This window comes from Planococcus citri, chromosome 1 (genome assembly GCF_950023065.1).
Source record: "Planococcus citri chromosome 1, ihPlaCitr1.1, whole genome shotgun sequence".
NCBI classification, from domain to species: Eukaryota; Metazoa; Arthropoda; class Insecta; order Hemiptera; family Pseudococcidae; genus Planococcus; species Planococcus citri.
Genome location: NC_088677.1, coordinates 23,777,007 through 23,803,320, shown reverse-complemented (window position 1 = coordinate 23,803,320; position 26,314 = coordinate 23,777,007). Strand labels below are relative to the sequence as shown.

The following is a 26,314-nucleotide window of genomic DNA, read 5'->3' as shown; positions in this document are numbered from 1 at the left end:
TTCGATTCTGAGGTCTGAATGACATACTCTTCCAGCGAGCCAAATTTCACTTCGATCGAAATTGACCAGTTGTAAAGGTACCCTTATTTACCCAAAAATGAATTTTACGTACGTATCCAAAAACCTACTCAAGGACCCTTCACTAGCCTCCAATTTGAAAAAAAATTACGCCTCCAGGCTCCAGAATGATTAAAATAGTCGAACGTATTATTCATCAAAAAATGACATCATTACAAGGATAGGATTTGCTTAACAAATCGTAATAAATCCAAATCGTCGAGGAAATCTCAACCTGCATTAGTCATCGAAAAATATCTCGGTTTTTATCCGATGACGTAGGCGCTATCTCTTGGTTGAACTTCTTATTTTTTCTTTAGAGAAATCGCCACACTACTTGTACTTGTACACAGCGCTTTAGCAGCGCAACAACTGGCGCTAATCATCACAGTGCAGTGAAATGTGATAGCAGCAGGCTAATTGATAAATTTCGCATCGATTTCCTGTACTAAAAGTAAATATTCCAATAATATTACTCGATTTACCTAGTGACATATTATTTAAAATATTCCCCGTTCGATATATTACGTATTTTTCTACGATCAGTGATTGTTTCATCGGTGACCCTATCTCTCGATGTTGTCGGGTGTTTTTACTGAAAAATGTTATAGTTACGTGTGAGTTGTGTGTTTACTTTCATTCATGTCGCTGCGAATAAAGTTCAACCAAAGTCTCAGTATCGTGTGAAATAGAAATATATACTCCTCGAATCATGTCTTCGTTATCTCTTCCTCGAGTTCTACCTCAAAGGAAAACCAGCCTGGAGTTGGAGAGAGAAAATTTCGAGAAATTTCAAGTAAGTTGACGCAACGTTTCGTGTTTACTTTTTTGCCTCCCCCGAATCCGAAAAAAAACACACACATTTGTCAAAAACTCGAAAAGCTGAATGTCATTCGTATTATTTACATTATGTGTGGTATTTCCAATTCCCATTCCATATTCCGGTATTTGACTCGATATCGATGTCTGGTTCGAATTAGTCGAACATTGTAATTATAACGTAATTAGTTGGCTGTACGAGTTCTAATAACACTTGTTATGTTTCCGTGTATAGGCTGCCAGTATTAGTAAAGCGATTAATAATGCCGAGAGTCCTGTTAAAGAGAAACACGTCAGAAGTATCCTTTTAAATAGGTAAATTACTGCACAATGTACGACTTATGCATGCAAATGCATTCATCTGCAAGTGAAATAGTGAAAATGGGTAAAATATCGACGTCTTTGACACAGCCGAGCCGCCGCTTAATTTATTCGCACTAGAGAGAACACATTACAACTCGAAAAGAGTGTAGGTAAAATTAGTACCTATACGAGATTAGATAAAGTTTACGAAGAAAAACATCGCACTGAATTATCAATCAATTTTCAACTCGATTTCGAAGCGATATAATTCGGAAAATATAGGTCGGTTGAGCACCTGAGCAGCGCACCTTAATAGGTACTCGTTTGTTTTTATTAATCGAGTGTACTTAATACCCAATTTATTAAATTAAATATTATATATACCATATGGAAAAAAGAGGGATTCCGTTACAATTAATGCGTTCGTCTGAATTTTTAATTAAATATAAATTAAGATAACGGTTGAAATGATGTGAAAGTTATACGTCTCTCGTTCATCGTCGTCGGTTTGGAGTTGCTAATTTTCCAGAGTTGAGTCTCCGGAACGAGTGAATTGAATGTTCCAAAGGGTGTATTTTAATCTTATTCGCATAGTGGATTTTTTTTCGATTTTTATTGCTCCAACTAACCCCTTAAAATTGTTACCTCTGTTAAGAAATTTTCAACCCCGTTAGTAAAAAATAACAGGTGCTCTTGTAACCCCTCAATTTTGGAAAATGTGAAAAAATCAAAGTACCAGACAAAATTTTTAAAATTGACAACTTCCCAATTCCAAAAACTCAGTCAAGTCCCTATACTTAGGTAAAATCAACTTGGATTCTATATATTAGCTCCTTATCTACACCTCATGAGTCATGGCCCACCTGTGGAGTGGAGGAAAAAGCTGTAAATTTATACCTACACTTACTTACTTGTAAAAAAAATATTTGAAAGTTGGCAGGTTTCAATACGACGAATTTCTACAACCATGCTGATAAAAATAAGTCGTGCATAAGAACCCCCCCTCCCCCCTCCATCATTATCAAAGTACACGAGAAATGCAAAAAATTGGAATTTTCACGTTCTTTCCCTTCTAATCCTTAGATTTGGTCCATTTTCACTATAGAAAAATACTATTTGATATTTTTTACACTTTTAAGTGGTCTAAAAAAATGGAACTTGCCCTCTTCCTCAAAAATGGAAGTTTTTACATTTTTTCATTCTAATCTCCGCATTTGATCTATCATCATCAGAAAATCGCTACCTATTCAATGTTTTCGATCCCCTCCCCCCCCCCATTATGAAAAAATGGAACTCGGGCCTTTTCTAAATTTCTAAAAAAAATGATTGGATTTGTTGAAAGATTGAATCCATAGTGTTATGCTTTGATATTTCAAGATTTTTCATGAGTCGAACTAGCCAACATTATTATTTGAGGCCTGAGCGAACAGGGGAGGGGGGTTGATTCAGTACTTAATTTATTGTTTTCGGCGTCAATTGCCAATTACCAAAATGAAAATGAAATACCAGACAACCAAGGGAGGTTATTTCTTGAATGTTAGATTTTTTTGAACTTTGGAAGTCTCTTTACCGGGGGCCAACATCGTTGGGGTACTATGCAAGATTGCAAGGGGTTTTCTTGAAAAGAGGCTTATTTCAAAAGTACGAGTATTCTGCTCAGAAATGAAAGATTTTCAAATAATTTGTACAGACATCATTTTTACTATTTTCCAACTTTGAAGGCTCCATAAGAAGGGACCAACATTTTTTGGGGGCGGGGGAGGGGGCAAGGATGAGATCTACTTGGAAAGATGGCGATTTAAAAGCACTCTGCCTGGAAACGATACATTTTCAGTAAATTTATACAGATATAAATTTTTTATTTTTTCAAATAACTTGTGCATTTCTATCAATAATTTTCTATCTTTTTCGAAATTTTCCAACTTTGTGGGCTTGAACAATATCATTTTGGTGAATCTAGGGAAGATTTTCTTGAAAAGGTAGTGATTTAAAAGGACTCTGCCTAAAAATGAAAGATTTTCAAATAATTTGTACAAAATACAGATATAAATTTTTTTTCTATTTTCATTTTTTCTATGTACTTTAAGGGGCTTTACAAAATAAATGGAACAAACATCATTTTGGGGAACTAGGGGAGTGTTTTTCTTGAAAAAGTGGTTATATGGAATAATTCTGCTTAAAAATGAAAAATTTTCTTTCTGATTTTTTTTTCAAATTTGAAGGACTGCATTCACAAGGACCAAAAACATTATTAAAGGACCAAGAGAGATTTCTTTGAAAATGTGGTTATTTAAAAGGACTTTGCATAGAAATGAAGCATTATCAATAAAGTGCTTACCTACGGATATCAATTTTTCATTTTTAAATTTTTTTTCAACTTTGAGAGGCTTTACAGAAGAAGGCCAACGTCACTTAGAAGAGCGGGGGTGGGGGGTCTTGAGAAGGAGGTTGTTTTGAAAGCTTCTGTCTAAAAATAAAAAATTTTCCAAAAAATTTGTACAGACATGAATTTTTTATAACTTTTTATTTTTTCCAAAATTTGGAGGGCTTCATTCAAGAGAACCAGCATCATTTAGGGGCCCGAAGCAGTTTTTTTCTTGAAAAAGAGGTTATCAATTGTAATGCAAAAATCAGAGATTTTTAAAAAAAATTTTCACTGATTAGATTTATTTTACTTTTTTTTATCATATGTACAAGTATTTTTAAATTTGAAGAGCTCCTCACGAAGGGACCAATCAGGGTCAAATTTGGGGGCTCCATTCAAGAAAACCAGCATCATTTGGGGGTTCGAAAAAGTGTTCTTCTTGAAAAGGAGATTATCAATATTGTAATGCCAAAATCAGAGTTTTTTTTTACAAATTTTCACTGATTAGATTTATTCTGTGTACTTTTTTTTTCATATTTTCAACTTAGAAAAGCTCTTTACGAGAGGACCAATCAGGGCTGGGTTAACTATTTTTAAAAATGAATCAATTCTTCAGTTTATTGAACTTATTTTGAAAAAAGTTCCAAGTCAACTCCTATAAAACTCTTTTCAGAAAAGAATCAAACTATGAATCGATGACTTTTTCCAAGGAGTTCAATTTTTTTCCAACTCTTTAGCCCAATTTTTAAAACTAATCACCAATATATGCCCCGGACGTGAGACCTATCAAAAAAAAACGACAACAACAGTTTGAATACGAAAATGAATTATTAAATCACCTCATGTCGAGTAGTGTGGGTATGGGTACTACTCGACCTTTTATCGACCTAAGGAAGTTCAAGGCACCTTCAAAGGAAAATTTAATGCTTCAAGGTCAAAAAACAGCCTTTACGTAATTTCTTTTTTTTCGACACGTTTGAGAGCTCGTAAGGAAAAATGTTCTGTTGTATCGTATGTATCTATTTATTTACGAAATATTTACAAAGGCAGTAGGCCTTACAACTAGTCACGTGACGAATCACGCGAGGCTATCGTACTAAACGGATACCACATTCTCCCCCACTAAAATAATTCTAAACTAATTCTGAGAATAATTTGAATAATAATAATTCTGGAAATAATTGAAATAAAGATTAAATGATTTGAAAACTATGATTACTACAAAGGGTTTTGAGAATGGGTTCCAAACTATTAAAAATAGAAATACCTACTAAATTATTTTTAAAATAGAAAAAAAAAATGAAAAAAAAATTGAATTAAAGTATGATTACGAGTAATATGTGAGTCGATCAACAGGTTTACGATTTCTCTCTGATCGTCTCACCTGTTCGCGAGGAGCATTTTGAATATTCGAATTCGCTACTGGAGGAATAGGTACCAGCATCGGAGTTGTCTCCCTGGAGATGATCGGAGATTTTACAGCTGGAGGCTGTTTTTTCTCAAGTATTCGGCGACCTGGAATCGGATAAACTGTATTCTCCCCAAATGAGATTTGTTTTTTCTCTTTGGGAACTTCTGTTCTCTTGATTTGATCGATATGGCACTGAGTTTCTCGTCCATTGTCCAGCATAATTCGATAATGACGCTTTCCTAGGACTTCTTCTACGATTCCAAATTGCCACTCCATTTTATTCGATTTTGCATTTCTCATGCGTACTTGAACTCGCTCCCCTGCTCGCATTATTCGAAACTGAGATTCTGCATTTGCTGTGTTTGTACTCATTTTTGTGGGGAAAATTGCGTCCAAACGTAGACGAATTTTTCGATTCAAGTAATTTTCCGCCGGTGATTTGCCAGATGCAAGAGGGGTAGCTCGATATGTCAGTAGAATTTTTTGAAGTTTTCGATCAATTGGCTCTGGATCATTTTCACAAGCTCGAAGTTTGTTTTTCAAGCTTTGGACATTCCTTTCAGCCAATCCATTTGTAGCTGGATAATTAGGTGCGATGAATTTGTTAAAAATTCCGTGACTTTTGCAAAATGTAAGAAATTCGTCACTTTTGAATATTGCAGCATTGTCACTCACAATTATTTTTGGGTAACCGTGCATAGAAAAAATTTTCTCCAATCTTTGGATGGTAGATTGAGAAGTAGGCGCAGATTTTTCAATTTCGACTTCGGCCCATTTTGAAAGTGCGTCGATTACTACAAGGAACCAACGATCTTGAAATTTACCAGCATGATCGATGTGTATTCATTCCCAGTTCTGAGTCGGAGTTTCCCATGGATGGACCGTAGCTTTTGGAGGATTTGTCTGGTTTTTCGCGCATTCTTGGCAGCTTCTTACAAGGTGTTCAATTTCCTTGTCAATACCGATCCAAGTTACATATCGACGTGCTAATTGCTTAGTTTTGTGAATTCCTAAGTGACATTCATGTAACTCAGCTAAAATTATAGGCTGGAGTTTCTTTGGAATAACGACTCTGTCTCCTTTGAACAATATGTCCTTTGATAATGTGTACTCAGATTCGATGTCGGAGTTCAATAATTCTTCTCGAATTTTACGTAAATCTGGGTCCTCTGCTGTTTCTTTTGCAATTATTTCTGCACTGATTTTCTCTCCGGATATAGCAAAAATGTATTCATCGTATAAATCATCGAGTTCGCGACTGACAGCATCAATAGAAATCAAGTTGATTGAAGCAGGTAACGGCAGAGGTGCGCGTGATAACGCATCAACATTAGTATTCTCACTTCCTTTTTTGAATTTTATTGAAAAATTGAATTCGGATAAAAAGGAAGCAAACCTGAGTAATCTTGCATTTGTCATCTTTGGTAACGATTTTGAAGGATGAAAAATTCTGGTTAGAGGTGCGTTATCAGTAACTAAAACGAATTTGGTGCCATATACATAGTTGTAGAAATGTTTTACACCAAATAAAATTGCTAACGCTTCTCGATCAAGTTGACTGTAGTTTTCTTCAGCTTTTGTGAGACTTCGACTCGCATATGCGATCGGACGATCGTCGCCATTGACCTGATGACTGAGAACTGCAGCAATACCATGGGGACTCGCATCTGTTGTAAGAAAAATTGGCAATGTTGAATCGAACGGAATGAGAACTCTATCGCTGCAGATTTCTTCTTTGAGCTTTAAAAAAGCTGATTCGCAGTTTGCTGACCATGAAAATCGAATGTTTTTGCATAATAATCGTCGAAGTGGCGCTGATAATTCCGAAAAACGAGGTATAAATTTTGAATAATAAGCAACTAGGCCTAGGAACGTGTGTACATCGTCGATATTTTTAGGCCTAGGCATACCTCGAACTGCTGAGACTTTTCCGGGTGATTTTTTGATTTTTCCATGACCAATAGTATAACCAAGGAATTCAATTTCGTCTTTGAAAAATACGCATTTGCGCCTATTGATATGTAGATCATGTTTTCTGAGTGCATCTAGACAGCGTCGTAGATTACGTTCACATTCTTCCAAAGTTGCGCCAAATATGATAATATCATCAAAATAAAATAGGACACCAGGTAAGCCCTTCAGGATTTTTCTCATAATTTTATTGAAAATTGATGGAGCCGCTTTTATTCCAAAATTGAGACGATTTACAGCAAATACACCTTTTTGAGTTGTAATTGCTTGAATTTTGGCAGATTTTTCGCTCACGCGACAGTGCATATAGGCCTTGAATAAATCCAACTTGCAAAATACTTTGGCCTTTAATAATTCTGGATTTTGAAGAGTTTCATCAATTTTCGGAATTGGATTATTTGATGAAACGAGTCGCTCATTGACGCCAGTTTTATAGTCACATGCTAGGCGAACCTCTTGATTAGGCTTTGGAATCGCGACCAACGGTGACCCCCAATCGCTATACTCGAGGGGGGTAATAATACCAGCTTTCTGGAGATCGTTGAGCTCTTTATTTACTCGATCACGAAGTGCATATGGAACGTTTCGCTCGCGAGTATAACATGGTTTTGCACCCTCGCGAAGCTCAAGATCAACCTCAACCTCAGGAATACAGCCAACTTTCTGCTCAAATACATCGGAATACTCTGTAATAATATCGGCTGCTTCTTTGACTTGATGAATTGTTGAATTCGAAGACCCATTTGACTCAGGCCGGAAGGTGTCTATTTCAGATAAATCGATACCCAATGCTCGAATCCATGTACGGCCTAGTAAAGCATCATGACCCGCCGGAACAATGTATAAGGTTGATGTAACTTGTTTACTTTTGTACCTTATTCGAAGTGTGGCTTTTCCTACCACTGGAATCAAGTCTTTGGTATACGAACGGAAAACCAAATTACTCGGATGTAGGTCTATGCCTAAATTGAGATGGTCAAAATCAGATTTTGACATCATTGAATATTTTGCGCCGGAGTCAACCTCCATTCGTTGTGGCTTGCCATTCAAATACACAGTCGCGTAGAATTTATCATCAAGGTTATGAACTGAGTGAGAATCTTCGGATTCAACCATATTGATACTGAGACCATATTTTGACTCATTTTCTGTGTATATAGAATGAACATTGTACTCATAGGTAGGCGAATCATAATATAAATCGACTTGAGATGTAGAAACAACGTTTCTATCTTCCTTTTTACTTTGTTTACTTAATAACGTTGAAATACAGACCTTTGCAAGGTGCCCGGTGCGTTCACATTCGTTGCAATACAGCTTTTCACGATCAACTCGACAGTCCCTGGCGCGATGATTATTTCGGCCGCATTTGAAACATAAACCGTCGATGCCTAGGGTGGCATAATCAATTTTTCTGGAACGATTAGTCGAATACGAACGTGGTGTGTAGTCGCGTCTATTTGAGGCTGAACGGTGCTTTGACGGTGCTCTGTACTGCTTACGGCGATCGTCACGCCCGGACGCACGTGGTTGATGTTGATATTTTTGATGTTGAATTTTATTTAGGCCTGCCGTCGCATTTGAATCTGTAGCCTTTTCAAGCTCTTTACTTTCGATACGAGATGCTTCTAAACCAACAGCTTTCTTCAATAATTCGTCGAACTGGATTTCGGAAGATGTAAGGAGCTGCTCACGTAGCCAAGAGTCCCTCAGACCACGAATAAACTGAGCTCGAAGAAATAATTCATTCGCGGAAACAATGACTTTCTTTTTACATTCGCATTCAGCTTCAATACGAAATTGACAGTTGTTTATAAACATCTTTTTGTAATGACGCAACGTAATCTGCCACAGACTGCTTTTCTTTTTGCATAATATTTAGAAAATAATGCTGGGTAACAACTACACTTTTCTTCGGTGACAAATAATCAGAAAAATGTGGCACGAGCTCTGAGTAAGTGAGACTTTTGATTGGTTTTTCTGGGCCTAGGTATGCGGCAAGACTATTGTAATGCGCCAAACCCACTGAATTTCTGAGTAATTGTGCTCGTTTACCTTCATCCTGGATTTGCTTCATCTCGAGGTAGTTTTCGAAACGTTCGATGTAGCTGTCGAATTTCTCATCTTTTGAATTGTAACGCTCGAATGGAACCATATTACTAGTGTTTTCAGTTACCTCTGCTGCCGATGTCGTTGGTCTTAAGGAAGCTTTGATGCTTTCTGTCATCGCCTCCATGAAGGTTTTAAACTGAGTTGCATCCATTTTTGTTTGATAACTTTATGTACAATGGAAAAGTAATATTGAATTTACATGTGCAATATGGATGCCTGATGCAACCATTGTATTCGAACTGTCATTATAACTTGAAATTTCGCGAGATATTCACCCACTTTCATGTTATTTGAAACAAGTAACACCCGCGATTCGAAATTATTATAATAATTACATTTTATCGGTACTACTGAGTTAAAAAAAAATTAAAACTTTTTAAAACCTCGTCGCCAATTGTTGTATCGTATGTATCTATTTATTTACGAAATATTTACAAAGGCAGTAGGCCTTACAACTAGTCACGTGACGAATCACGCGAGGCTATCGTACTAAACGGATACCACATGTTCACACCACGAAAAAATTGCAATAGAACAGGATCAAATATCGTGAGGTTTTCATTTTGAAATTTTTCGAAAATTGATATTCAAAACATCAAAATTTTTCATTTTGGTGGTCGGGTCGGCAAATTTTAAAATTTTTTAGACTTGAAGAGTGATATTCCAAAACTCGCTTTGTCCATTTTTATCAAAGTTGGGTTTTCAGTGGTACCTGGTAGATGAAGTATTAACTCACATTCCTACATCATCAACCTACCAAAATGAGGTGTTAAACTCACCTAAATAGCCAATTCACTAAAAATTAAAAAAAATATAATGTTCCAAAACGCGTTTTTTCCATTTTCATTGAAATTTTTTTCAGCAGTATTTAGTGGATGAAATGTACATATACCTAAACTCCTACATCATAAATCCACCCAAATAAAGTGCTAAACTCGCCTAAAAAGCCAATTTACCCATTTAAAGGGAAACTGTTTTTCCTCTCTCCTGAAAAGTTGTGAAAAAGGACAAAGCGAGTTTTGGAATATCACTCTTCACTTGATAAAGAAGCTATTTTTTTGTTCGGAAAATTAATCACATAAAAAATTGATGGCTTCAATTGGGATTTGATTTTGAAAATTTGGTGATTTTTGAATTTTTACACGGGCATGAGATACTTGCACCTCATTTTCTCTCCAAATTCCAAAATTGAATTCCAACAAATTTTCAAAATTTTCGTGCTAACTCTCGTAAGTACACAAATTTTCATTTTATTAAAAATGGACCTGTTTTAAAATTCAAAACATGAAATTTTTTTACCAAAAATTTTAGTTTTTTACTCAATTTTTTCTGGATTTGAAAATTCTAAAATGAAAATTTTCAAAATCAAAAACTTCAGGATATCCGAACTTTATCTCATTCCAATGTTGTTGAGATGACAAAAAAATTTTCCTTGTGAATTAATTGTCTAAGTTGTCGAAATCAGTTTCCTTTGCATTTTTTAATTTGGCTATCGAAGGAATTCTCAATCTTCAAAGTGAATGATCACTCGAAATTTGAATTCCACTTTTCATTTCAAATGTCACAACCTCATTTTTCAGTTCAAATTCTCACTTGAAAATTTTTGAAATTCATTCTCTGAATTAGGTATACTCTGGAACCTAAAAAAAAAAATACAAGTAATAATGGAAATAGGTAGAGTTGAAATGTGTTTGACCAAACCCTTTGAAAAAAGACCACGATTGAACGGTGTTTTCAACTCACTTTTGAAAAGAAGCAAACATAGAGTAAATTCAGAGTTGACTTTTAGTTGGAAATGAAAAGTCTTTGCCCATGTCCAACCCTGAAGTCAATACGATTCATAAAACTGTGGAAAGGGGTTTTTCTAGAAAAGAATTTAAATTCTCATATTTAGGGAAATTCTGTTACAAAAACAAAGAATTTTGCAAAATTGATTTTTTTTCATATTTCTGATTTTTTTCAATAGGCTGAAGGAGGGGGGGGCTACTATCAGCGCCAATTTTATTGTAAATAGAAAGAAATAAAAAAAAATGGGGAATTATTTTTTCACCCTAGGTAACAACTTTAGGATATGGGAGGTGAAAAATTCAAACTTTGCAAAATAAGCTACACCTTAATTTATCTGTAAATTTACAAAATTACAAATTATTCTCCTTAACCATCAACTTAGTCGCCATCATGGGCACATTTCGAGACAAAAGTCCCGAATTGTTCTGGCAATGCGTGATGAAGCTACCCCTGCAAGAGAACAGAATCGCAGCTTGGAAATTCTGCCATGTCCTGCATAAAGTTCTACGTGACGGTCATCCGAACACCATACCTTATTCTCACAGGCATAAAAATAAAATAGTCGACTTGGGTAAACTATGGGTAAGTTTACAACAACAACAGAATTTGCAATACCTCTAGCAGAGTGTAATGTACCTACCTACGATTACAACACGACGACTTATGTACTAAAACGCATTATTCTCATTTCGATTGTTTAAAGTGCCACTTGAAAGAAGGATATGGTAAATTAATCCATCAATATTGTCAACTTTTGCTGGTCAAATTAGACTTCCATCAGAAAAATCCCGGTTTCCCGGGCAACCTGCTCGTATCTAGCGAAGATTTGGAGAAAATCAGCGAGAATGATATAAATAATTATTTCCAAATGGCTGTTGAAATGTTCGACTACATGGATGAGATTTTATCGTTACAAGAATCGAGTAAGTTCTGTTTTATTCCAATTCCACGAACGAATTCATAATGGTATTATTTTTTACTAATGACTGCATTATTCGATGACCTTTTTTTTTTTCATTCTAAATAAATATGATTTTGTTTTTAGTTTTTGGCTCGTTGGATATGTCACGTTCGAATTCGATGACCAGTAGCGGTCAATGCAGGCTGGCTCCGTTGATACAATGTATTCAAGATTCTTCTCAACTGTACGATTACTGTGTGAAAATATTATTCAAGCTGCACGCGCAATTACCACCAGATGTTCTGTCTGGACACAGGACAAGGTTCCTCAAACAGTTCCAACGACTCAGGCATTTCTACCTGTCGTCGTCCAATCTACAATATTTCAAAAATCTTATCCAAATACCGCTATTGCCCGAAGTATGTTCGAGTACCTCACTGTGCAGTCTCTAAACATCAATTTATCGATGAAATTTCTTCATTTTCGGCAATCGATTGGTTACAGAACCCACCTAATATACTGGTACAGGCTGAATTACGTACATATGTCACACCTGTTGTTATTCTGCCGCAAGAAGAACCAGATGCGTCGCAAATAGCCAACGATTTGGTAGACGTTTCCAGCGAATCTAGTCAAAATTGCAGTCGATCCATGTCACCCGATGTTATTGCTCAAAGGTTTGTCCAACAATCACCTATCATTCATTTACGAGTATTCTACGTATGATAACTTTATCACGTGGTGACATTTTCACGACAAGTATTACGTCATCGAAACTGTCACTTTCGTTCGGCCGGAAATATATTTTATAGTACGTTGACCTTGAAATGAAAAAAACGTGTCGATAGGGTTAATTTGTTTCAATTTGCGTACTTACATGTGCTTCATCAGTTCATCACGTATAAATAAATGACTATTTACTCGATACGTACGTTCCTGGAAAAATTACATCCATGTGGGAAAAAATTATGCGATGGTTTTCTAATAACTTGTGACTTCTTCTTTATGGTTGAGTCGACGAATTCGTAATACCTACATAAATTGTATCACTCTAATTCCATTGTATGGAAATCACGTAATGGGATGATAAAATGAATGAAATATCAGCTCGACGAAAAAAATATTTATATACTGTGGGCGTTAATATGGTGTTGATATAAACGTCATTTATATGCATTCTTATATCCGCTCAGATTTACACATACGAGTACTACGGATTACGTACGTTGTAACAACCACGAGTAAATACTAAATTCATCTTTCGGGAAGTTTATGAGATAACTCGCATTTATATCATATCTACGTACATATTTCTCGTTTATTTTATATTTTATGAAAAATCATACGTATTATTTTTCCAACAATTATTATTGTTCTTCGGGTTTTACGTTTTTCAAGTCTTTATAATTACGTATAAATAAAACAATGACTCTTTTTGGTTTCATTTTACTGATTCACGAAGCTCGGGTTGAAATTTTCCCCATTTTTTGATCGTCGTTTTCGACAGGAAAAGTTGATTTTGTGGACCATCTGAGCATTTCATACAAAAAATGGGTACAAATACGTAAAATGGTAGAGTGTGAAATTTTCCATCGGTGAAGTCTCAATTACACCCCCCCCCCGCCCCACAGAAAGCTCAGTTCTAGAGATATTTTGGCATCAAATTGCTTTCCAAGTTGAACTTCAACTTTTGAAACTAATGGAACTTGATTGAAAGGAAATTGCAAGATCTGCACTTCGTTCCTATTTTTTAAAATTTTTGGTGGGTAAAATAGCCAAAAAAAAAAAAACGTGAAAAAGGCATGAAAAAGCACCATTTTTGCCGCTTCAAAGAGTTGAGATTGAAAAATCTAAACGCCCAAAAGGCGTATTAGAGCATAGAGCCGTCCTTCAAATCGTATATTATGCCAAATTTCAATCTCCCAAGTCAATTTGAATAGGTGGGGGGAGGAGGAGAGGAGAGCTTGACAAAATTTTCAAAGTCAAAAACAAGCGAAAAACCGAATCTTGGCAAACAAAAATAAGTTTATAGGCAAATTATGACCAAAAAAAACAAGTCTTTCTGGAAATTTTGGCAAAAAAAAAAAAATAGACTTTCTGGAAATTTTGACATAATGAAACAGGGTGTTTGAAAATTTTTACAAAAATGGTTCTTTTTTACAATATTTGACCGTTAAAATAGAATTTTTAGCAATTTTGGAAAAAAGTGAGATTTTTTGGTAGGTATTTTTGATTTAAAAAACTGATTTTTCTTGAATTTTTGACCAATAAAGCGGATTTAAAAAAAAAATGCAAGGTTATCTGAAAAAAGGTTTATTCTGCAATTTTTGCCAAAAAATAAGACTTTTTCCAAAAAAAACACAAGTCTTTCTGGAAATTTTGGCAAAAAAATAGACTTTCTGGAAATTTTGTCATACCTTAATGAAACAGGTTGTTTGGAAATATTTACAATATTTGACCGTTAATATAATATGTAGAATTTTTAGCAATTTTGGAAAAAAATGAATTTTTTGGTAGGTATTTTTGATTCAAAAACCTGATTTTTTTTTTAATTTTTGACCAGTAAAGCGGATTTAAAAAAAATAAAAATGCAAGGTTATCTAAAAAAAGGTTTAGGTACCTATTCTGCAACTTTTGCCAAAAAATGAAGACTTTTTCAAAAAAAACAAGTCTTTCTGGGGATTTTGGCAAAAAAATAGACTTTCTGGAAATGTTGACAAAATGAAACAGGGTGTTTGAAAATTTTTACAAAAACGGTTCTTTTTACAATATTTGACCATTAAAATAGAATTTTTAGCAATTTTGGAAAAAAAAGGTGAGATTTTTTAGTGGGTATTTTTGACCAATAAAACGGATTTTAAAAAATTAAAATGCAAGGTTATCTGAAAAAAGGTTTAATCTGCAATTTTTGTCAAAAAATAAGACTTTTTGGCAGTTTTACAAACATGGTTTTTTTTTTACAATTTTTACAAAAAAAGTACGAATTTTCGCAATTTTGACAAAAAAAAACACTGAAAAAGTGAGATTTTTGGTAATTTTGATGAGAATCTCATTTTTTAAGCAGTTTGCAATTTCGAAAAAAAATATATTACCTATTGTCTGAAAAGTTGACCAAAAAATGAGTTTTCTAAAATTTTCAGGTTTTTTGGCAATTTTTACGAAGCATGGGTCATTTTTACAGGTTTTACTGAAAGTAGAATTTTGTGCGATTGGCAAAAAAAAGTTTCGATTTTTTGGCAATTACGATTTTAAAAAAATGCAATTTGGAAATTTTGGAAAACGTGAGTCTTTTCACAGCTTTTATAAAAAAGAAAAATTCATCGAAAGTAATTTTGGTAAAAAAAAATCGAGAAAGAAAGATTTTTTGAAAATTTTGACAAAACATAGGACTTTACAATTTTTGCAAAAAAATAGGATTTGTTGCAATTTTGTCAAAAAAAAAAAAGGATGATAAAAACTTATGTACATGTTTTTAAAATTTGGACAAAAAGAAAAAACAAATTTTCTTGCAATAAAAATAGCTAAATTGTCTAGAACAGAAATGTTCACCAAAAAAAAGTTTTCTCTGCAATTTTGGCAAAAGCTTGAATTTATTGGCAATTTTGAAAAAACGTGGGTCTTTTTTTACAAGTTTTACAAAAACGTAGGATTTTCCGCAATTTTGACCAAAAGAAGGCAAGTTTTTTTTCTTCCCCTGAAATCATGGCGAAAACTGAAGTTTGACGACAAAAAAAGCAAGAAAATCTGTGAAATTGGACCAAAACATGTTTTGTACCGTTTTGGTGAAAAAACATGAGTTTCAAATGACTTTGATTTTTAAAAAAAGTTTTTTTTGCAATTTTTACAAAATATATGTCTTTTTTATATTTTGCAGTGTTACTAAGAAATTTCGATATGTTTGATACAAAATGACTTTTTTTTTTTTGCTATTTTGACAAAACCGGTTATTTTATGGAAAAAGGTGACAAAAAAATTGTTCAGACTCATTGGTAATTTTAAAGTTTTTCATTTCATTTTATTTTATTTTATTCTGTTTTTTGGCAAATTAGAGTTAGACTAAACATGAGAGCTTTTTTTAAAATTTTTGCAAAACAGAAGGATTTTGTGCAAATTTGGCAAACAAATGTAAAATTGTTTGAATAATTTTGGTAAAACCCTTTTTTTTCAATTTTGGCAAAAAAATCTGACTTTTGCTACTTACCTAAAACAGCAGATTTTTTTCAAAAAAAAATTTCTTTTCCATTTTGGCAAAAAATATAACTTTTTGGAAATTTTGACCAAAAAATTTGTTTTGACAGTTTCAACAAATTTTTTTCGCAATTTTGCTGCAACAAGAAAACCAACATTTTTTTTCTGCAATGTTCATAAAAAACAAGACTTTGTGACAATTTTGTTAAAAAGAAACCAATCATTTAGATAATTGTGACCTTGAATAAATTTTTCTTAGCAGTTTTTGGTGAAAAAGTGAGATTGTTTTGTGAAGCACTGAAACATCCTTAAATTCGATTTCGTTCATGTTTTGTCAGTATTCAAAATAAAAATGCTACACCAGTTTTCTTTCAACTTACTCCAAAATACAAAAATCCCCTGGTGAAATAGAAATAATCTTGTCATTGACCCCCCCCCCCAAAAAAAAAAACACACACACACACAATTTAAGCAGTCTCGAAAAATCTGACCTTTATGCTCGATTTTCTAATTTTCATATTCCTTAATGATTTTTTTCAGGGATCAGCTAATCGAACATTTACAAGGCGAATTAAGCAGTACTCAAACAATGATATTGCAGTTGAAACGTAGAATAATCTCGCTCGAAGAACAGCTATCGGAAAAGGTTTGTGTTAATTCAGCAGTTAAAGAATACCCATTTCTCTCTCATAAATCTATTCACAATACAATTTTCTATTGCAGGAAGAACAAATGTCAAAATTACACGCCGAAATCGTATCGTTAACCTCACAATTAGAAGAAATATCCAAAGCAGCCGATTCCGAAGGTATGTATAATAAAGAGTCAATTCTTACTTCCGGAAAAAAATAACAACGTAAAATCTAATGTACAATTTGTATTGCAGAAAAAGCGAAAATACTCGAAGAAAAATTCAACAAATTGAAAGAAGTTTATAGCAAATTAAGAGAAGAACACATTCAATTGATACGACAGGTAAAATCGAATTATTCGACATTTTTATTCATAAGTACTCTTTGTTTTGTACTTGGAGTTTCAGATTTCGCGCGGTCAACAATTCGCTGCTGAGTCAGCAGCGTGTTGAATTAACCTTTTAAACAGACGAAAACACTGACCGCGTTATTATTTATGTTTAGAAAGCAGGTATCGAAAAAGAACTGAAAGGTAGCGACAAAATGACCAAATTTGCAAGAGCGGCCAATAAATTAATCCATTCAATTGTAAGGTTTTATAAGTTTTGCGTTCATCGTGCTGTTATTAGCCTTACCTACTCGTACAGTATATTTTTGGGAGGAAATCTGGAAGGCTTTACTCGCTCTCGCTCTCGCTCTCTCTCTCTTTGTATAATCTGCTGATACTCGATATACGTATCCGCTCTTGCTACATATGTATGGCTTCGATTATACTACAATAGTATACACGGTCGCGGCCTCTCGAAAATGTAAATATATTTTTCAAATATAAGACTCATCGGTCTATATGGCAGCTTTTGCGCATGAAATACCCACCATACCTAGACCTACGAATCACTATATGTGCGTATATTAATTTTTTTCTCTCTTTACTTCCTTCCTTTGCGACGAATATTGCAGACAGTATCGTCATCGCCAAGAACTATAGGTATGTTTTTTTTACCAAGACGTTGGTTGAAAAAATTAGGTACCTACATCGTGTTTATTCAGTTACCTATCGAGAAAAAATTCAAGTATATTTTGGTACGATAAGCGCGACAATTGTGTAAATAAGTCGTTTACTTTACTTTACATATACGCTTGACGCTGTGTCGAAAAATATGGGTCTTTACTCTTATATATGGTTGAACAGGTTACACGCATGTGGGTCTATAAGAGTATACTTTATACGCGTATTATATATAGCCTCAGGGCTCAGGGCAATGGCATAATATATAGCGCGAGGTCTCTAATTCATAAGTCATTATACGAGTACATAAGGAAGTGTGCACTGTGCAGTGTGTACGTACTGTGTGTATGTATACGTATTCTCAAATTGTGTAAATAAACATAGCATATGGGAATGTATAATGCAACATTCCATTGAAAATGTACAGAGATACGCTAGATCCCTGTGTACCTACTATGCCGAGCATGTTTTTCATCACTATACTATATCGATCCCCCAAAACCCGGCGAGGATTTTCTTTTGTAAATATTTATCGGTAATTACATCGACTAAACTTGGTTTTTTGATTCGTTTAGAAAGCCGATGTTGATAAACAATTAGCCAATGTGAAAAATATCGATGTGGAAATCGCCGAAAGAACCAAACTCGAAGAAGAGCTCGCCACGTTGCAAGCTACAGCTGATGCTGCTACCGAACAAAATGAAGTATGAAGTTATCGCTATCTCTGAGTTAGGGTGTGCCTTAATTTACCAAGTTGGAATATTTTCCACCTCTGGCCTCCTAAAGTTGTTACCTGGGGTGGGAAAATAATTCCTTATTTTTCATTTTTCCATTATCTAAATCTGTGAAAAAAATGAAAAAATTCAAATTAAATGAAATAAATTGAAATTGGTGAAATTTTTTTGAAAATTTCTCATTTTCGTACTAGAATTGTTTTACATAGACCCTTTTTCAAGAGTTCAGTTTCGGAATTTTGAGTGCAAAATAAGATGTAAGCATCTCATGTGAATGTAAAAATTCAAGAATTAGGTACCCAATTTTCAAAATCAAATCACAATTAAAGCAATCAATTTAAATTTCTGTAATTCATTTTCCACGCAACCCCAGCAGCCTCTCAAAATTAACATTGGACTATAGAGTTGAAAAAAAATTGAACTCTTTGAAAACGAATCATCGATTTAGAGTTTGATTCTGTTTTGATAGGACCATGAAAGGAGTTTTAGTTGATTTGGAGCTTTTTTTCAAAACGAGTTGAATAGACTAAAGAATTGATTCACTTTCAAAAAGAGTTCACCCAACCCAGATTGGTCTCCTGGTAAGAACCCCCTCAAAGTGGAAAAAATCAACAAAAAAAAGGAATAAATCAGATAGAGCCTCCTCCCTCTCCCCCCCCCCCCAAATAAAAAATGGGAAAAATCAAAAAAGATAAAAAATTTATGTCTGTACAAAATTGAAAATTTTTCATTTTTGGATAGAATCTTTCTGAATAACCAAATTTTCAACAAAAACTTTCTTCGATCCCCCAAATAACGTTGATCCTCTTTTTAAAAATAAAGTTGGAAAAAATTCAAAAAATCAAACAAATTGATATTTTTTTCAATTTTAATCTCCTTTCAGAGTTCTTTTGAATAACTTTCTCCCAAGAAGAAACCTGTTAACTTGTTTGGTATTTCATTTTCGTTAAGGCAATTTGCAATATGATTTTTTTTTTCAAAAATGAGTTGAAAAGACCGTTGAATCACGAACGAGCTTGGTCAAACTCCTTCCAACTCGTACTTTCCACTCTTTTTCCATATTCGTAAATATTTTCGAATTTGATCAATCATTACAAAAGTAGGTAGATACATAATTCAGCGAAAAATTCTAAAAAATTTTCACCGAGAAGTTGCACTGAAAAATTGGACTACGATTTTTGAAAAAAGAAAATCAATTCAATTCATCATTTTTTTGGGAAATCGAGCATTCCCTCAATTTTCTTTAAATATTTTGATCACCTCCAAAGAAAATTGTGCAAAGATGCAGACGGATATAATAGACCAAGTCGATGGTTCGCTATAAAATTTGTTCACTTGGAAATTTTTTTTAGCACTCGCTGAGGAAAAATTTAAACGCATTTTATTCGCTTTTTTTTCAACAACTTTGACAGCTCACATGAAGCCAAACAACAAGGGTTTCAATTTCGAGAAAATGCATTCAGAACTTTGAAATTTTTCAGTAAAAAATTGACGAAAACTAAAATTTTTGAAAATTTTTGACCACAAAAAAAAACATTTTTACCATGTTTGGAACAGGAAAAAATTGCCATTTTGGATAAAATAAAAATTTGTGTTTTTACAGAGCAGAAGCGTGAAAACTTTGAAAATTTATTGATTTCATTTTAGAACAGGAATTTTAGTGTGAGAGTTCAGAAATCATCAAATCTTCAGAATCAAATTGCAAAAATAACGCGAACAGTTTTTTCTTGCCAGTAGCCCTTTTCAAAAAAAAAAAAAATCAAGGAATCAAATGCTATGTTTTGGATCATAGGATTTCCTTTTTCGGTGCTTAAAACTTCTGAAGGACGTTTAAGGGGTTTGAATTAATTTTCGCATTCGATAACTTTGTTCTGGATGATGCTTCACAAGCAGATACGAAATACGAATGGTTTTTAAAAATTGGACAAACGAGTGGAAAAAGAATAGAACTCCTTAAAAAAAATCGAAGTTCGACTCTTTTCAAAGAGTTTGCCCCAAGTTGGGTATAACCATGAAATTAATCTTTCAATAAATCCAATTAGGGTATGTAATGTACCTACTTATTAGAAATTTACGAAGGGACAAGTTCCAATTTTTATCATGGGAGGGGGGAGGGGGGATACGAATCGAAAACATTGAATAGTGACTTTCTGATAAAGATGAACCAAAGTCGAGACTTTAAAACGAAAAAATGTGAAAATTTTCATTTTCTAAAAATAAATTTGAGGAAGAGGGCAAATTCCACTTTTTTATTACGTAGAAGTGTGAAAAATATTAAATTGTATTTTTCTAGTGAAAATGCCCCAAATCTGGATTAGACTATAAAAAACGTATTAAATTCCAATTTTTGGATTTCTGATATAATTTGAGAAGGGGAGGAGGTGGAGGGGGGAATCTCGACACGACTTTTTTTAACCAACATGGTTATAGAAATTTTTCACATGAAACCTGCAAACTTTACACTGAGGTTTTGAGGCTGCAAAATCCACAGTTTCAAAAATTGTGGTCCAATTTTTCGATTTTTTCATATTTTTTAAATGGAGGGGAGGGGTATTTTTCACAGAGAGGGCTGAAAATTTTATGGAATTATTTTCTATCCCGAGGTAGGTAACAACTTTATGGGGGGGAGTAAAAAAAATCGAAAAAACATTTTCCACCCTTTAAATAAGGCCTAAGGTACACCCTACTCTCTGTCTCTCCTCTGGGTTTAAAAAAAAAATGAGCACAAATTTCAACGTCGAATTTGATTTTTATAGGAATTAATGTGTAAAATGGAATGGACCGTGAAAGAAAAATCACTCCTGGAGAGTAAACTACAAGAATCGACGAATGTAAAAAATGAATTGAATAATAAATTGATACAGGCCGAGTTCCATAATTCAAATCAACGAAATCAAACCTACGGTAATTACAAAAATGATATTTTGTTTTTCTTCTCTCCCCCCCCCCCGTTCTCCTCTCACTCACTCCTATTTGAATACAATTCTATATCGTTCGTATTATTTTTCGATTACAGAACGCTGCAAAGAAATACTCGATCAAGTTATTTTTGCTATGAGTGATCACACATTCAATTCGGTTACATGTTCTCCAGGTAGTAATTTATCATACTGTTTATTATTATTTCTCTTTCAAGTACCTACATACATGAAACCCCTGTTCAAAAACTGATCCTATCCTTGATGTTGATTTTTTACAGATGATTTAGATACATCGAAAGAAAAGTTCATCGTTTTATTGGATAGAAAAGAAAAGGATCCGATTGTTATTTTACATAATACGGTGACGTTCATGCTTTTGGGTAAAGCTACATCGAACACGATACCAGATTTAGAGAAAGGAGAAAGTAGGTTACTTACCTATCTACATATCTTATTGTTCATGAAATAATTCAATTTATTCGTATCATTACTTGGTTTGAGACAAAACGAAAGAGCATCCAAAAGTACACTATTTTGGGCCAAATTTCAGATTCTGAATTTCATTTTTTTTTAAATTTTGGCGAATTAAAAAAAAATTGAATTAATAGTCCATTTTTTTTATTTTAAAAAAATTTAATTTGATGAATTTTCATTTTTTTTATGAGTAGGTACTGAAAATTTCTGAAGTCAGCTGGAGGCTCCAGAACATTAAAAAAAACACCAATCAATTTTATAGGTCAATTTTTAGTTCTTTCAAAATTTAATAAAATTGAGGTAGAAAGCTGAGAATTAAAATTTTGGCAAATTAAAAAAATTTGAATCATAGTCCATTTTTTTTATTTGAAAAAAATTTGCAATTTTGATGAATTTTCATTTTTTTATGAGTAAGTACTCAAAATTTCTGAAGTCAGCTGGAGGCTCAAGAACATCTAAAAAAATACTAATCAATTTTATGGGTCAATTTTTAGTTTTTTCAAAATTTGATAAAATTGAGGTGGAAAGCTGACAATTTTTTGTACCCTATTTTCGATCTTCTGGAGCAATCGGCTGAGGTCTAGAACTATTCTGGAATTTTCAACGAATTTTTCGGACTTTCTTATGTGAATTTTCCTAATCTAGATTGATTCAAATCCAAAATTTATCCATCGATTACTTTTGGAAAAAAAAGGTCAAGGAATTCGAATTCTTCGAATACGAAGATTTAAATAATTCGGACAATATTTACGATATTTTAATACCAAAAATCAGCGTAAAATCGTGGTTATTTTTTCAATCGCAGAAATGATCGCCAACTTGAAGAAAATCGGACTCGAATGCAGAACGATGATAGACTTTTTACAAAAAAATGAATCAAATTCCGTCAACTACGACGATTCGCAACTACGAGACATTGTTTTCGACCTATCCAAGCTGTACGGATCAGCGATGAATGGTAATTCCATAGAAGCATTGAGCGATTCGGTTGAAAACGAGTTAACCATCATGGATAAAGCTATCGAGGAAGCTGCTAATAGAATCGAGGTATGTGTTTTTTTTCTACGTAATGTTTTTCTCATTTCAAAATAATCTGATTAGGCACCGCGTAAACAAACATGTCGTATCACATCACCCTACACGATTCATATTATATAATAATTTATAACATTTGTTTTGATTTCAGGAAATGCTTAAAGAATCTAAAGTAGCCGATTCCGGTATCAAATTAGAGGTGAATGGTAAAATCCTCGATTCCTGTACTACTCTGATGAAAGCTATTCGAATATTGGTTCAGAAATCGAGAATCCTTCAAGCCGAAATCGTCGCTGCAGGAAACCCGGTAACTTTCCATTTTCCTTTTTCTCTCTTCAATTTATCTTTCAAATAGGTAATCAATATTCTATTATTTTCTCTCGCAGAATAATCGTTTATCAGCCAAAGAGTTCTATAAACGTAATCACCAATGGACGGAAGGATTAATTTCAGCTGCTAAAGCTGTCGGAATGGGTGCTAAATATTTATTGTAAGTGGGTCGTATTTTGTACAGGGAGAAATTTCACTCGAAAATGGCATAAATTTTTACAATTTTTTCTTTACAGAACGGCTGCAGATGACGTCGTTAGTGGAAATGGTAAATTAGAACGTTTAATCGTCGCTGCCCAAGGAGTAGCTGCCAGCACAGCCCATCTAGTGGTAGCCAGTCGTGTAAAAGCTGACCGAAATAGTTCTAATTTGATCGCTTTATCAACTGCTTCGAAAGACGTTACCAATGCTACCGGAAATGTTGTAGCTACGGTCAAATCTTGCGGACAACTCGTCGAAGAATCTGGTACTTGGCGAAATTTTCCTATCTAAAAAATATTTATTTTTCATAAATTCAGTTTCAATCTCAACTCATGTCGTGTTTATCGTTCGCAGAAGATCTAGATTTCTCCGGACTATCGCTCCATCAAGCCAAACGATTAGAAATGGATTCGCAAGTACGAGTTTTAGAATTAGAAGCTGGTCTAGAAAAAGAACGATTAAAACTGGCTGCGCTGAGACGATATCATTATCAATTATCTGGTGATTTAGAACAAAGTTAACCTTTTTAATCATACCTATTACGTGTGTTGAATTTTATTATCATTTTGTTTTTTTGTAATTTTTTTTACCGCATTTTAAAAATAATTTTTCAAAGCATTTATTAGCTTCCTTTGTTTGATCAACGCTGCGCGTTTATGATACGATTGTAAAGTATGTATTCTGTATACTAAATCGCATTGGAAAATATTCCATACCTATGTTTAAAAAATTAATCCAAAATTAACTACCTACTTAAAAAAAAACAAAAGCTAGCAATTTATTTACTTTTTTAAATCGATGTTATTTATTTTATTATGCTAATGATGTACCTAGTATAATTATTGTCCGCGTATGTACGAAATCCCCCACTATATGAACTAACGCTTGTAATTTTAGTTACCTTTTAAAAAAAAATTGTAAAAAGTATTCGATCATGATTCGTGTGTGTGTGTGTTCTGCTGCTGTGCAGTCGCCTTTATTTATTTATAGTATTAGTCACGTAGAGTATTATTATTATTTTCTTTTTTTGGTCAACTCATTGATACACAACTTTGAAAGTATCCGTCGTATCCGCCCTTATTTGAAACAGCGTAAACGAATTTTAATGTGATTTTTTTGTATTCCATTCTTTTTAATTATTTTATTTATTTTTTTTGTTCGAACTTCCCACGAAAATTTCCCAATTGTATTATAGGTTATTTTTTTTTGTAATGTTTTAAAAAAAATGCCTACCGATAAAAATGAGAAGTTTTAATTTACATGTATTTCAAACGCAATCGCGTCCATAGCTATGGTTTGATGAATTTCCGCTGCAAAAATATTGCATATATTATTTTGTACGATTCTGTGATGTAAGAAATTTGTATTATTTTGTTTTTAAAAACATTATTCGCAAATCAGTTCCTCATTTTTTCGAGTGTTTGATTTTTTCAAACGCTACCATTTTTTGAATGTGTTCTGTGTTCGGTGATGATGATGATTGATGATTGATGATGACAGTGTCTGTAGATCAACGGTGCAGCGTTAAGACTGAATTTTTACACTTTTGTAATTCCAAACGCGCGCATTTATGTAGTAAAAAAATTCGCAGGTAAATGTCAATTACGACGAATTTACTTTATTTTTTTTTACGAGTGATTTCTATCGTGTCGAGATATATATTATATTGACATTTGTAATTTATTATCGATGAAAATATCATTATTATTGTATGTGCTTAAAAAGTAATTACATGTATTATTAATCTGATTCGATTTTGGGTTTTTCATTTGTTGTTACATACTACGATGGCCCTTAACTACACGACGATAAAAAAAATTGCGATTTCTTCTGCTCCCTACCCTCAAAGTGATGAAAAACTCGGCCTCTGTGGCCGTGGTGAGCTTTTCAATTTGAAAAAATTTGTTAAAATTCAACTTCTAGGAAAAATTTTCAAAATTCAAAAATTGAAATTCGTATTTTACATTTGTTCATTTCCGATAAATTATAGTCGAGACATGTGACCCCCCCCCCTCCATTGACCTTATTACGACAAGACGATCCTGCAGTTGATTTGTTAATTATGCTATTTTCGTGTAAATAATGGAAATACTTACAATTTTTTATGAAAAAATTTGATAAAAATCTGATGAACCGTAAGGTGAATCTATTTTTTATTGATAAAAGAGGGAAATTGATGAATTAAATTTGGGTAAAGGGGATGAAAACGTTTTGTTTACAATTACAAATAAATAATTATGCGAATTACGATAAGGGGGGATGAAGAGGGGGTATGAATGGGGAGAGTTGACGTCGTTACTATGATTTTTTGAATAATTTTTTTATTCGATTTAATTATCGTTAATGTAAAGTATTTCATAAGTATTTTTTTCTTCTCCTAAATTTCGAAACTATGTCTCCAATTTTTAATGATATTTTTACTCTTTGATAAACGATGTTTTAATGTTTTTTACGGTAATAACAGGACCGTATCTAGTGGTGTCCCTCATTGCTGAAAATTTGACGTATGAGATGAGGAAAATATGCGCCTTGAGTTGGAAAAATTGTGATTTTTTGATAAATTACAGAACTGGTTGGTGAACTATAAATTATATAGATACCTAGTTGAAAAATTCCGGTAAAATCAACTTTCATGTCAAAAAACGTGATTTAAAAAAATGATGAAATAGGTGGAAAAATTGAAAATTAATTTAGCAGTCAATTTCAGCTACGTATTTTTAAGATGATCATTTTCAAGCTCAATGAACGTGTCAACAGATATAAATAACTATGTCTATTATTCCACTACAAATCCATATACTATTATTTCAGTTTCTGAGGTTTGCTGAAAGACAAAGTTTCTAGCCATTATATTTTAATGATGATAGAGCAGGCAACACTTGTTATAATACTATACCAAAATGAAAAAGTGGTTTTTAATTTATCATTGTTATGATAGTTTATTATTAATAAAGTTCTAAGTATTTTAGCAAGAGTTTCCAAAAAATAATTTTTGTAAAAAAAAAATGTAGATCTTAAATTTGACCCTTTTTCTTTTTTGAACAAATCATCGAATGTATAAAA

At 33.4% G+C, this 26,314-nt stretch overlaps 2 protein-coding genes across 3 annotated transcripts in view; one reads left to right on the top strand and one right to left on the bottom strand.

Annotated features, from left to right (window-relative positions):
- Nucleotides 1-26,314, bottom strand: part of LOC135849973 (ferritin heavy chain-like) — a 226,659-nt gene that overhangs the window by 37,939 nt on the left and 162,406 nt on the right. The window lies entirely within an intron of this gene.
- On the top strand, nt 393-25,000 carry Hip1 (Huntingtin interacting protein 1). Of its 2 annotated transcripts, XM_065370629.1 has the most exons (19): nt 393-853; nt 1,112-1,175; nt 11,209-11,408; nt 11,530-11,749; nt 11,872-12,146; nt 12,232-12,404; nt 16,456-16,561; nt 16,639-16,723; nt 16,802-16,890; nt 17,052-17,135; nt 18,132-18,260; nt 21,047-21,194; nt 21,307-21,384; nt 21,490-21,636; nt 22,491-22,732; nt 22,872-23,027; nt 23,107-23,210; nt 23,287-23,516; nt 23,606-25,000. In XM_065370629.1, exons 1-19 carry the CDS (start codon nt 770-772, stop codon nt 23,770-23,772), a joined length of 2,781 nt encoding a protein of 926 aa, XP_065226701.1. In that variant the 5' UTR covers nt 393-769; the 3' UTR covers nt 23,773-25,000. The 2 variants fall into 2 exon arrangements, with proteins under 2 accessions (XP_065226701.1, XP_065226702.1); XM_065370630.1 differs by lacking the exon at nt 17,052-17,135 and having other exon boundaries at nt 394-853.